Source organism: Myodes glareolus, chromosome 4, assembly GCF_982192425.1.
Source record: "Myodes glareolus chromosome 4, mMyoGla1.1, whole genome shotgun sequence".
NCBI classification, from domain to species: Eukaryota; Metazoa; Chordata; class Mammalia; order Rodentia; family Cricetidae; genus Myodes; species Myodes glareolus.
The window spans coordinates 13,335,523-13,348,941 of record NC_142029.1 but is presented as its reverse complement, the minus strand read 5'-3'; the positions used below and the strand labels follow the sequence as shown (position 1 = coordinate 13,348,941).

The 13,419-nt window shown below is 44.7% G+C and overlaps 1 protein-coding gene and 1 long non-coding RNA gene across 2 annotated transcripts in view; both read right to left on the bottom strand.

Annotated features, from left to right (window-relative positions):
- Positions 1-13,419, bottom strand: part of LOC148122197 (uncharacterized) — a 250,853-nt gene that overhangs the window by 79,314 nt on the left and 158,120 nt on the right. The gene's annotated exons all lie outside the window — the stretch shown is intronic.
- On the bottom strand, positions 2,215-12,539 carry Fam240a (family with sequence similarity 240 member A). Its single transcript, XM_048424314.2, has 3 exons — positions 12,510-12,539; positions 4,362-4,507; positions 2,215-2,703 (listed from the first exon to the last, which is right to left on the bottom strand). Exons 1-3 carry the CDS (start codon positions 12,537-12,539, stop codon positions 2,613-2,615), a joined length of 267 nt encoding a protein of 88 aa, XP_048280271.2. The 3' UTR covers positions 2,215-2,612.

Genomic DNA, 13,419 nt, shown 5'->3' with positions numbered 1-13,419 from the left:
GGCTGGCCTCGAACTCACAGAGATCGTCTGTCTCTGCCTCCCAAGTGCTGGGATTAAAGGCATGCATTTTAACTGTTGATTAAAATACATTACCATCAAGCACAAATCATTGAAAATAAGAATACATGGGTGTTAATGAATGCGGAGGCACAAAAATGTGAGCCTATTTCCACCTTGTCTGAAAGTCAGAGAGTTTCAGCTTGTTCAAAGTTGTTGACAAGTGTTGTTGACACACCCTGACCTAGGGTGTGGTTATTGTTAAGTTGGGAGCCTAGCCCCCAGCCTCCAGGACTGAGAGTTGTATTGGCCTGGACTCCAAATCCCAGCATGCTCTAGGGAGGGGTCAGGACCACCCCCACAGGGTATTTTAGGTAGCTCCCAAATGAGAAACACGTGCCCCCCCATATCCCCTCCCCATGGTCACATTTGCAGCCTCCTGGTTCTGCGCTGGGGCCACCCAAGAGTGCAGGAATCCCATTAAACCTTGATACTCCTTAATTTGGCTTGTTGTAATTTGGCTTGTTTGGGATTTCTCGCATTAGGAAAAATTCCTAACAGTTACTTGGTGTTTTGGACATTAAGATGGCCCATACAGGTAGATCCACTCCACCCTGACCAAAGGTCAGAGAATTCAAGCATACTTTTGCTTTTTCTTTTGAATGAAGAGTTTTGACCTAGGGAGTGGCTGCCAACAGGATACTTGGTCTAGGGTGGGTTCACTGCCTAAACAGCAGAATGTTAATGGTTTGATGGCTCAAAGTATTGAAGCAAGTAACTGTTCTAGTTGTCCTTTGTGTCATGTTAAAGCAGCCTTTTGTCTTCTTCCCAGATTTGGATTGGGGTATAAAAGTGTATGGACAATTAAACACAGCCATTTCAGTATTCACTGAACTCCCTCCTGGTACTGTCTTATGTTTCTGTTGTATTATTTTTACCTGTATCTTCATTCTCTTAACTGTTTTTTCTAATCCCCATGCCCCTACCCTGGTAAGAGGTGTGTTTGTAGAAGCTGGTTTCCAACAAATTAACTAGCACCATGATTTGAAAGGAGGGTTTATTTTTGAAGTTAAAATTAATATTGAATCTTGTCTCTTTCACTAATCAATTCTATACCTGTATCACTTTTCTGAGCCTCTGCTTCCTTGTCCATCAATAGGTATAATAGTTGGGGCTGGAGTGAAGGCTCAGTGGTTAAAGTACATACTGTTCTTGCCAAGGGCCTGAGCTCAGTTCCCAGCATCCAGATAGGGATATCACACCCACTTGTACATCCAGCTCCCAAGGATATGACAGCCATCACAGGCACCTGCTTTCACACTCTCCCCACAGATACACATGACACACCTACACACAGATACACATGACACACACACAGATACACTTGACACACACACAGATACACATGACACACCCACACAGAGATATATATGACACACACACAGATACAGATCACACACACACACACACACACACACACACAGAGATACACATAATTTAAAATGAAGATAAAGGGCTGGAGAGATGGCTCAGTGGTTAAGAGCATTGCCTGCTCTTCCTAAGGTCCTGAGTTCAATTCCCAGCAACCACATGGTGGCTCACAACCATCTATAATGGGGTCTGGTGCCCTCTTCTGGCATGCAGGCATACACATAGACAGAATATTGTATACATAATAAAATAAAATAAAAAAAATAAATAAAATGAAGATAAAAACTTTTTAAGTGTAATGATACCAATAATATGTTTGTCTGTGATCTGAGAGATTATTTTTATGTGTTCCAGCTGAATTGCCCTTGTGTCTAAAAAACCTTACGGTGTCATGGACAACAATCACAAACCTTTCTACTCTCTTCTTCTGTGAAAAAAAAAGTTCCTAGAAGCCATTATCATTGCATTCTCAATAGTAGCAACCCTGGTTCTTTGAGGCCTGAGAGACGGAGAGATAGTATAATTTCGAAGTCCAGAACCTATTTGCTAAACCCTCTTGGTATAGCCTGACATCAGTTTTGTTGAGCTAACAGACTGGACGCTAACTGTGCAAATGCAGGGAGAGTCAACTAAATACGTGCAATGACGCGCATGTTCATGGGACAGTAAAAGACTGAACTTTATTAAAATGATCTCCAAATTTTATTGATAAACATGGCTTTTAGAAGGCTGCTTAAGTTCACATAGAGACCAGATCTTTACAAACCTTATTTTATGACTACGGGTGCTGCTTTTGTTTCTGTAGATAGGTATGTTGCTCTTCTCTTCAAAGGAAAATTAGAGAAAAGATTGCATGTAATTATGCTTCCTGGGTGAAATGGTGCAGCAGAAATATCATGCAATGTTTAAAACAGGACCAGGAAGATCCAAATCCCTTCTGGAGTGCACGTACTTTAAAATACGTGGATCTTAAATCTAGAGGGAAATTATATAAAAACAAAACACAATGTCTGAGGCCTTTGGAATAATAGCCGGGCCTCCACGCAGAGCGCACGTCTTGGCAAACAGCCGCCATGGGGCGTTGGGAAGGGGTGTGCAGCAGCAGAGGGACTGGGTTTTAACTGACTTCCAGCAGAGTGGCCTGGTGCTCTGTGTCCTCTAGGGGTCAGGGAAGCAGGAAGCCCTCAGCTGACAGTTGTCTGCCTTTCCACCTCCTCTGGATTGTTCCGCAGTCTCAGCTTCGTTTCCAGCCTCTGCTTCCATTCTTCCCTGAGTCTGGAAATAGAAACAAGCACAGCTGGGTCCTCCTCTCTGTAGCCGTGGCTCTGGGAAGCATCCTCCCCCCCTCCCCCGCCCCCCGAAACCCTTTGTAAGCTCAGGTCTTAGGAGGGTGTGCGGAGGACCTGCAAATCAAATATCTATGCATATTTACTGACATAGATGAAAATGAACAGACCTGCTTTCTGACTGGGGGTTCTGTGAATACATATGCATATTCCTCTGTGTGTGTGTGTGTGTGTGTGTGTGTGTGTGTGTGTGTGTGTGTGTGCGCATGCGCATGCATGCCTGCAGAGGCCAAAATCAATGTCAGGTATTTTATTTGCTGTTCTCTAACTTTCTTTTCTTTTCTTTTCTTTTTTTTTAAATTTTTAACGATTTATTTAAGCCGGGCGGTAATGGCACACGTCTTTAATCCCAGCACTTGGGAGGCAGAGGCAGGTGGATCTCTATGAGTTCGAGGCCAGCCTGGTCTACAAGAGCTAGTTCCAGGACAGGTCCCAAAGCTAAGAGAAACCCTGTCTCAAAAAAATAAAATAAAATAAAAAGATTTATTTATTTTATGTATACAAGTGCTCTATCTGCATGTATACCTGCACACCAGAAGAGGGCATCTGATCTTACTACAGATGGTTGTGAGCCCTACGTGATTGCTGGGAATTGAACTCAGGACCTCTGGAAGAGCAGCCAGTGCTCTTAACCTCTGAGCCATCTCTCCAGCCCCTCCCTACCTTATTTTTAAATTTAAAATGTTTTATGTGTATGAATGTTTTGTCTGCATGCATGCCTGTGTATCATGCACATGTCTGGTACCCTCAGAGAGCAGAAGAAGGAACTGAATGCCCTGGAACTGGAGTTGCAGATGGTTGTGAGCCACCACGTGGGTGCTGGGAATTGAACCTGGATCCTCTGGAGGAGCAGTCAGTGCGCTTAACTACTGAGCCATCTCTCCAGCACCTACTTTACATTTTTGATATAGGATATCTCACTAAACTGGAGTTGGCCGATTCAGCTAGACTGGCTAGCCAGCAGGCCTTACTGATCCTCTCGTCTCTGTCTCCCCATCACTGGGATAATTGGTGTGCACTGCTGTGCCTGGATTTTTTTTTTTTTTTTTAATGTTTGGCCTGGACGTTGAACTCAGGTCCTTAAGCTTACATGGCAAATGCTTTTCCAACTGAGCCAGTTCCTCAGTAGCTGTTTTTTTTTTCTTTCTTTCCTTCCTCCCTCCTTCCTTTCTTTTTTACCCCTTCCCTTCTTCCCTCTTCTTTTTTATTTTTAGCAGTTTCATGTTGCCCATACTTACCTCAGAACCATCTCCAATACATCCATCTTATATTTTAAGACATATTTCTACTATTTTTAATAATGTGCATGTGTGTGTGTGTACATGCGTGCGTGAGTGCGTGTGTGTATGTGTGTGTGTGTATACTCAAGGAGACCAGAGGTGTTGAATCCCTCGGAGCTGAAATTACAGGTGGCTGCCAACACCCACATGGCAGCTTACAACAGTTTATAATTCCAGTTCCAGAAGATCCAACACCCTCTTCTGGCCTCCAGCACCCGGCATTCACGGGATGCCCAGACACCCAGGCACAACATCCATACACATAAATCAAAAATATATGTCTTTTCAAAAGTATGCGGGTGCATACTTTCTCAGCGCGCTCCTTCCCAGGCGGTGCTCCTCGGACTGGCGGTAGTATGTCTGTTTGCCAATCTCTCTCTCCCAGAAGCGTTTGAGCTCGTGGCAGGTGTTCCCGCAGAAGACCTCTCGGCGGACGTACTGGCTGTTCATCCCCTGAAAAAGAAAAGAGGCACTGAAGCCCTCCCAGGCATGATCCCTGGGATTCTTGCAGGGTACAGGGTCCATTTGAATCTGGACAGTGCTGTTTCCCTATGGCTAGCCATATAGAATCATTCTAGCCTTCGGAGAGCATCCCTCCCTCGTGAGGGTGCAGGAAGGACTGAAGGAAGAGTGCACCTGGGTAGCAGTGACGTCGGCACTGTTCTGGAGACTTCTGTCGTTCTCCCTTACTGAAAGGTGAGCCCTCAGCAGTAAGCACAGGCATGGTGGGCTGTGGATTCTGGGGACCCACCCGAGGAGTGGCAGAAACAGCCTGTGTCATCTCAAGGGAGGACAAGCGTCATACTTCTAAAAGGTTCAAGCCCTCTGATAAAAGGGTTTGTGATCGAGAATGATCCCAGGCTTTGACACATCCAACCCGCAAGCTGTTTTCAGGCTGTATGCACGCATGTGGGCATATATGAAACTGTACATGCTAGATGGCCAAAACACTCACTGTTTGTTTGTTTGAGATAGGGTATCGCTGTGTGGCTCTGGAGGACCTGGAACTTGCTGATCTATAACCTGTAGATCAGATTGTCCTCTATATCATAAAGATCCACTCAGTTCCACCGCTGTAGTGCTGGGATGCCTTTTGTTTGGTTTTTGAGACAGGGTTTCTCTGTGTAGCCCTGTCTGCCCTAGAATTCATTCTGTAGACCAGGCTGGCCTTGAAGTCACAGAGATCTGTCTGCCTCTGTCTCCTGAGTGCTGGGATTAAAGGCGAGTGCCACCACCGTCTAGTGAGATCACATTTAAAAAAAATATTTATTTATTTTTATGAACATTGGTGTTTACCTGCATGCATGTCTGTGTGAGTTTGTTGGATCCTCTAGGATTGGAGTAACAGACAGTTAAGTGCTGCCTTGTGGGTGCTGGGAATTGAACCTGGGTCCTCTGGAAGAGCAGCCAGTGCTCTTGACAACTGAGCCATCTCTCCAGTCCTCAGAGAATTTCTCTAAGAAGCTCTGAGGACACCAACTAAGTGGAAATAGGAGTCTAGAGAGAATGTCTGGTTTTAAGATTCCCCTCTCCTTTACCCCGTCCAACTGTCCCAACTGTCGGGGTCACTGTGAGAGAATCCTGGCCTGGATCTTTACCCTGTGTTATGGTGGTCCTTCAACACTCCCCACGTAGACACCAGCACCTAGGCAGCTTTGATCTCCATCTGCACTGCGGGGCTCTGCTCCCTAGGTCTCTCCTCTGGCTTCCCCCAGCGTACATGGCACAAGGCACAGCCAGGGGAGTCCCTGTTGATACCTGCTCCTTTTTACTCTCCACCTGGGACTGGCCACCTCTCAATCCCTCAAGAATTGGTTCACACTGCCACTAGTATAATCCCCAGCATGCCTTGCACAGTGACGGTCTGGGCACCCCTGCTTTCCTTCTCACACACATGGGCAGAACTTCTTGCTCCTGTTAAAATAAGAGCCAAACCCTTTCTGAGTGAGCCACGACATTTCCTTCAGATTGACATCTCCGGTGTCTTTGTGGGAACTCTAGCAAACAGGGGACCCTCAGCTCAGTTCCCAGCTCCCACGCTGGGCAGCTCACAACTGCCTGTAACTCCAGCTCCTGAGGATCTGACACCGTCTCCTGGTCCCCAAAGGCACATATATGGCAAACATACACATATACACAAATGAATAAAAGTTTTAAGAAATAGGGGCTGAAGAGATGGCTCAGTGGGTAATAGCACTGGTTACTCTACCAGAGGTCCTGTGTTCAATTCTCAGCAATCACATGGTGGCTCACAACCATCTATAATGAGATCTAGTGTCCTCTTCTGGTATGCAGGCATACATGCAGGCAGAACACTGTATATATAATAAAAAATTAAATATTCTTTAATTTAAAATATCAGTTTTAAATTAAATATAATTGAAGTTAAAATTTAAAAATATCCTTGCCACTCATAGTGATATATACTTTTCTTTAATCCCAGCACTCAAGAGTCAGAGGTAGATAGACCTCTGTGAGTCTGAGGCCAGCCTGGTCTTCATAGCAAGTTCCAGGCTAGCCAGAGCTACATGGTGAGAATGTGCTTTAAAAAAAAAAAATCTGAGGCTAGCCTGGTCCATAGATAGAGTTTCAGGACAAGCTCCAAAGCTACAGAGAAACCCTATCTTGAAAAACCAAAAAACCAACCAACCAAACAAACAAACAAATAATCTGTGGGTCCCACTTTTCTTATCTTCAATATTTCCCTCAAGTTCAAATCTGGTCATAGATGTAAGGTACATTGCAACTTATAAAGTGTTGAATCCACGTGCATCCAAAATGCTTGGCACCAGAGTGGTTAAAGATTTCTGAATATTTACATATGCATAATGGAATGTTTTCCCAGTTCTAAACCTGAAACCCATTTGTGTTTGGTGCACGCCTCATGCACATAGCATGGATGCAGTTTTCGGCACCATTTTAGAGAATTTTATGCATGAAACCATTTCATGATGTGGAATTTTCCACTTGTGGCAGCGTGTCAGCACTCAAAGAATTTTGAATTTTGGATTTTTAAAAAATTATTAAATAATAGTTATATTTGGCAACCTGTCAGTAAAGCTCCTGAAAAAGCAATTTTTTTCCACGTTCAGTAAGACACATGCAAGGGTGTGGACTTCTCAGAGAGCTGTACTCAGCAATAGCTGGGCCATAGACTATATTGGTGGCTGTCGAATTACAACTTTAGGAGTTATAACTCCTAAACCATTTCTGGGGGCGGGGGGTAGCATGTACACAGCTAAATGACTCTGAGAGTACCGGAAGAGTGTCTCTTCCTGCCTCCATATGCCCAGAGCTGAGGGCGGGTACTAGAAGAATGTCTCTTTCCTGCCTTCTAACGGAGGGTGCAGTGGTAATTTATCACGGACACAGACGCCACTTAGGACAGTTGTTGGATAGGAGTTTGGACAAACTGAGTCCACATTCTGGTCCGAGCGGCTTGTGGGTCTCTCTGGGGATGGGGCGCATATAGGCTGACAGACAGAAGTAACTTGGGAGGGAAGTTGGTCTGTTCAGGGACTCTGCTGAGACACAGCCCTACCTACAGAAGCTAGGCGGAGTTTGCTGAGTGGGCTGGGGACAGAAGTACCTGGCTGCTTGTAAGATCTTGAAAATGCACTGTTCCCTTGTTTATAATTATGGCTGGGTAGCTGTATGTAACTGTTAACATTTATCGACCTATATACTAAAAATGGATGGATTTTCCTACACTCAAGGCTCCATAAAACTAAAGAAATTTTTTTTCTATCTTTGGACGAGAGATTTCCTCCTGCCCCCTTGTTCTCACGAGGTATACCTCGGGATTAGTCTCTCGTCTCTAGGGTCAAGGAGTATGAGGGGTACCTGGGGATTAGCCTCTCATCTCTAGGGTCAGCACATCTGCCACAGGGCATGTGTTTCCTTTGTTAGTGTTTTAGTTTTCTGGCTTTTACACAGAGACCAGCTGCTCCTCCTCACAGGCATGTGAGGTAGAGTGTTCACTGTGAAAGGCTCTTTGGGAGCACAGGGCACTGATCTAGAGAAACAAATGACCCCTCCGTGCCTCTTCAGCTGAGGCCACCACTGGCCAGACTGTCCTGCAGTTAGTTCTGTTCATCCAGCTTCCAGACAGTCACCATGGCGCCGCTCCCCCGATCAATCAATGCTTCAGCTGTAGCGCTCATTCAGTTGTAGAACGCTTGAAACTGTAACATCTGTGAGGCATCTATTCTGCAGGAGGAGCCCGCTCGTGTTCAGTGAGTCAAATGAGAGAAAGAACGTTTCTCCCTGCGAGTCCAGTGCCGTGCCAACAACTTAATCCCTCAAGTCTCAGGTTACACGGAGCATTAAGTCTAAATGAAGGAATCAGAGAGGCTTCTTTCTTTTTGAGTTTTGGCTCCTCCTGGTCATTCTTATGACTCTTGGCTAGAGCGCCTCATTGTTCACACATGGGACTGTGTGTACCAACGGCAAACTTTTTGCATGACCAGCACGTGCTAATAGCGACTATTTTATCAGGGCTATTTTTCACGTTTCTAAAAATGATGAGCCATTTTTCAGATTCTTCTCATTGTTATTACTATTATTATTTTAAAATATTCATTTTTATTGTATGTCTGAGTGTTTGCCTGTGCATATACACCATTTGCATGGATTATCTGAGGAGGCCGGAAGAGGGTGTTACATATCCTGGAACTGGAGTTACAGGTAGTCGTGAGTCACCCAATGTGGGTGCTGGGAATTGAAACCACCAGGTCCTCTGCAAGAGCAGCATGTGACCTAACCTCCCCATCCCCCATCTTCCTTCTTGCATATGTGTATGTGTAATGTGTGTGTGTGTGTGTGTGTGTGTGTGTGTGAGAGAGAGAGAGAGAGAGAGAGAGAGAGAGAGAGAACACTGCAGGGTATTCCCGTTTGTCAGTCCCCATCTTCTTTTTTTGGAGCAGGATCTCTCCCTGAGCCTAGAGATCATGCTTTGGCTACACCGCCAGCCAGCAAGCTCCAAACATCCTCCTGTCTCTGTTATAGGCCTACATGGACTCACACTGAACCTTTGCATGGGTGTTGGGATTGGAATTCCAATGCTCATATTTGAGCAGCAAGATGTCTAAGCCATCTTTCTACCCCTCAAATTTTCCTTTATGAGTATGGCTTGAGCTGGAAAGAGAGGTTCCAATTCCTGGCAAAATGGAGGACGGACACTCCACTGTTCTCCAAAGAATGTGTCGCTAAGGGTTGGACTATCATGTGAGGTTCTGAACTGCATATAGCAGGAGAAGGCTTTCAGGGAAAGACTAGAATTGTAAGATTACTGAACACTGAAGAACTTTTCGTTTGATTTCGGCACTTCTCAGTTCAGACTCAAGACAATATGAAACCCAGATACAGAGCTCAAGGGCGAATGCTCCAATGCTTTGAAGACGAAACACCGGCTCGCCAGTAGAGGACGTTGCAGCCTAGCAGGAGGAGCTGACCCTTCTGGCCTTTTCTCTCTCGGTGGTCCCAGCAAAACCTGGCCACCCTGGTCTTAGATTTTAGCCTAAGGGACTGAAAAAAGGAAAATTCAGAGAGTAGAGGCCGTGAAGGAGAGGGGTTAAAGCGTGAAGAGCCGGAAAACATATCTGAACAAATAAAGGCTATACTCTCCCAATTTGGAAAAACAACAAACAAACAAACCCCCACAAATCCTCAATCTTTAGCTTCAAGAACTTGAATCCAAAGAAACCCATATCCAGACATGTTAATCAATGTGCTGAGAGTGGAAAAGGCCATAGGCTGAAAGCAACCGGGTTTTCAGAATGCACAGACAAAACCTGGCAGAGCTGGGTAAAGAAAATGGACACATCTGGGTATGGTGGGAGATGACATTTCTCCTCTCTGGATACTCAAAGGAACCAGTCGAGAGAGTGTAGCTGAAGAAATCACAGACCAACCAACTAGATCAAAGTGTGTTCTACAAAGCATTTGACCCAACAGCAGCTGGATAGACACTCTTTTCCAGCACACAGGACTCAGCTACTCAGAACTTTCCTGGAGGAACCAGGATGTAGCCCTGTCCAGCACTTGCCCAGCATGCTTGAAACTCTAGGTTCAGTCCTCTGCAAGGCATAAAGCCAGACACGCTGGTCCATGCCAGGGAGCCAGAGGCGAGGCGCGAGGATCAGAAACTCAAGGTCATCTGGAGCTACATAACAAACTCAAAGCTAGCCTGATCTACAAGAGACTTTGTCTTTAACGAATGGGGTGGGGTTGGGGTCCAGATGACGCTTTCAAGCCTAATGACCTAAGTCCACCGGTTCCACATGGTGGAAGGGACAGAACTGACTCCCAGAAGTCTCCCTCTGACTTCCACATGTGCCCTAAGACATGACCTCTCCCCCAAAAATGTAATTTATAAATTCCTGGAGCTATTCAATGAATTTAGCAAGGATATGGGGCATATAAATGGCTCCAAACCAAGCCACGAACACAATGAACAATCAGAAACTAAAACTAAAATCTCAATAGAATTTGCAGTAAGTAATTCCCCACATTTAGAACAACACTTAGATATTAATCCAATAAAACACATATATGTTAGCTAAAGACTGATGAGTGAAATACCAGAAGCCTTCTTTAGAAGGAGAGATATACAATGTTTGTGATTCAATATAGCAAAAATATCAGTCTCTCCAAATGAATTTATTCATGTATTATAATGAGAATGAAAATCCAGGGTGGGTTTTAAAAATAGATATTAACGAGCTAATACTGGAATTTATCTGCCAAAGGTAAAGGAACCAGAGTAACCAAAGAACCTCTAAAAGTAAAGAATAAAGTTGAAGGAATAACTGACTTGTAAAGCCACATGATAGAGACAGGTGGGATTTGCAAATTGATGTTCCAAGGCATAGCACAAGGCAGAGGCCAGCAGAAGGTCACCCAATAGGGAAAGGATAGTGTTTCAATAAATAGCATTAGAATAATCAGACATCAATATGAGAAGAAAAACAGACTTAATATTAACCCCATCCTGCACAAAAATGAACTCAAAGCAGATTACAGATCTACATATAAAAATTTTAAGGCAAAATATAGGAAAGGGTTTTTTCCCCCTTGCCGTTTGAGGTTTGACAGGGATCTGAGACCTAACAGTGAAAGCTCTACCCACTATAGAGAAACAAGCAAACAAACTGTTCTTCCTCGAATACAACAAACACTAAGAAATGAAAGGGCATGATACAAATGGAGAAAATATTTGTAAATCTCATTTATGACAAAGGACTTCCGTCTGGAACATATTAAGAACTTTTTTGTTTCTTTATTGAAACAGGGTCTATGTAATCCTAGCTGTGAGGGTCTTATTATGTGAACCAGGCTGACCTTGAACTCACAGAGATCTGCCTGCCTCTGTCTCCCAAGAGCTGAGATCAGAGCTGTGGAGAAACAGATTTCTTGTATCCTGATTGGGAGTGGGGGAGTTAGGAATACATATGTAGAATAAAATTCATCGGAACTGAGTACACACAAGTGTTCTACTGTGTGCTAATGTAAAAACAAAAAATTAAGACCTCAGTACTGGAAAGGCAGAGGTAGGAGAATTGCTGCAAGTTCCAGGTCAGTCAGGGCTACATAGACCTTGTGTCTCTAAAAAAATAAAATAAAATAAAATAACAAATTCGATGAAGTGAAATAAAAAAAAAACAAGAGAAAATGTTTTAAATAAAATTTCCATTTTTGTTCATTGGCTCAGATTCATTCACTGAACTCTCAAAGACAACTTGCTGCTGCGGAATTCCCCCCCCCCCCAGCACTGCCACCCCTTCGTCCCCTGGGCCATTGGCCTTCTTGTCACCCATGAGTTGGTACAAATACATCAATGGTTCAAGACCAAAATCTGAATCAAATTCTGCTTTTTGACCGGATCCAAGATGGTTCGTGTACATTTTGCAGTCTGAGACGCTCACATTAAGACAATGACCACAATGAGGGCCAGTGCTCCAACCTCAGTGTTTTAAGAAGTCACGGAGACAGTGTCTCTAAGTGAGTGTAGAAAGGGCCTTTGTTGCCTGGAGTTTTGGTGTCTCTCAGTCAGTATGTAACCAGTCTCACCACGCTGCCATGACTGTACTGAACTCACTATGTAGACCAGGCTAGTCTCAAACCCTTAGAGATTTGCCTCCCTCTGCCTCCCTAGGCTGAAACTAAAGGTGTGTGCCATGTACCTGGCATAAATAAAATAAATTAATGAATAAATAAATACACAAATAAATAAATAAAAATAAAGACAAGCAGGTCACTGGTGAGCAGATACAAGAAGGAAGTTTTGGAGGAAAACGTGAATCCAGCCCTGTGTTAACTGCCAAAGTCATAGGCCATCATTGATTTGAAGCTAAGAACACACTGGCTATGAAGACATTTTGACTTGACAGCTGAAAATAAGCAACTTATGGGAGGGGGTGCCCACTGCCCTTCCTCCTCGAAGCGTTGGACTAACCTCCATCCTAGGCTCTTTCATGTTCGACATCGTTTACCTTTGAGATGTGTCTGCAGCTGTCTGATGTGGCGTTGAGCCAGTAAGTATCACAGCCCTGCTTCCCTCCGCTCTGCAGCCCACGGAGGCCACTGCCTGGTTCTGAGCCCTCAGGGTCTCTGCCTTTTATACCCCAAGAGGGAGAGTTCCAGGAATGCCTGGTCCTGTCAAGGTTACAGGTACCAGTTAGCAGCAGAATACCGAGATGACAAGGTGGCCTTATTCCTGATGAAAAATGGTCCCCATTCCCTGATCCCACTGACCACCAGGCGAGCTTCAGTCCTGGCAGGCCCTGCAGGGGCCATGACTTGGCTAGTATGGAGCTGATGTTTAGAACATGGTGTGGATTAGGTGTGAACAGGGATCCTCAGAGCGGCAGGCAAACCTGCCTCTATCCTAGGGGTAAAGGAGCCCTGGCTGTCGCGCTGAGCTGCAGTTTGGGGTCACCTTACAGGATGACTTACAGAGTCGTGGTGTTCATTGAAGCCCTTAATCCGTGAACAGAGTCAGCATGATGACGCTCCAAAATCTGTTTAGTCCTCCTCCGCGTGAGGGGCTGACTACCAGCAACAGATTCCCAGAAACGCTGCAAAGCAAGAAGGACTTCTTAGCTGACAGTGTCCTTCACATCTTTTTTGTTTATATGTATATGTCTGTATGTGTGTATGCCACCAGTGCTCAGGTTTCCTTGGAGACCAGAAGACACTGGATTCTGGGACATTGAACTACTTGACATTGGTACTGGGAACTGGCAAACAGTTAGAGCTTGTCACCTCTGAGCCATCTCTCCTTAGCCCCTCTCCACGCCTTCTCAAGGAGCACATTGGTTGTATTTTTTAGTTGAATGTCTTGGGTATCCCTTGTCTGAGAATAA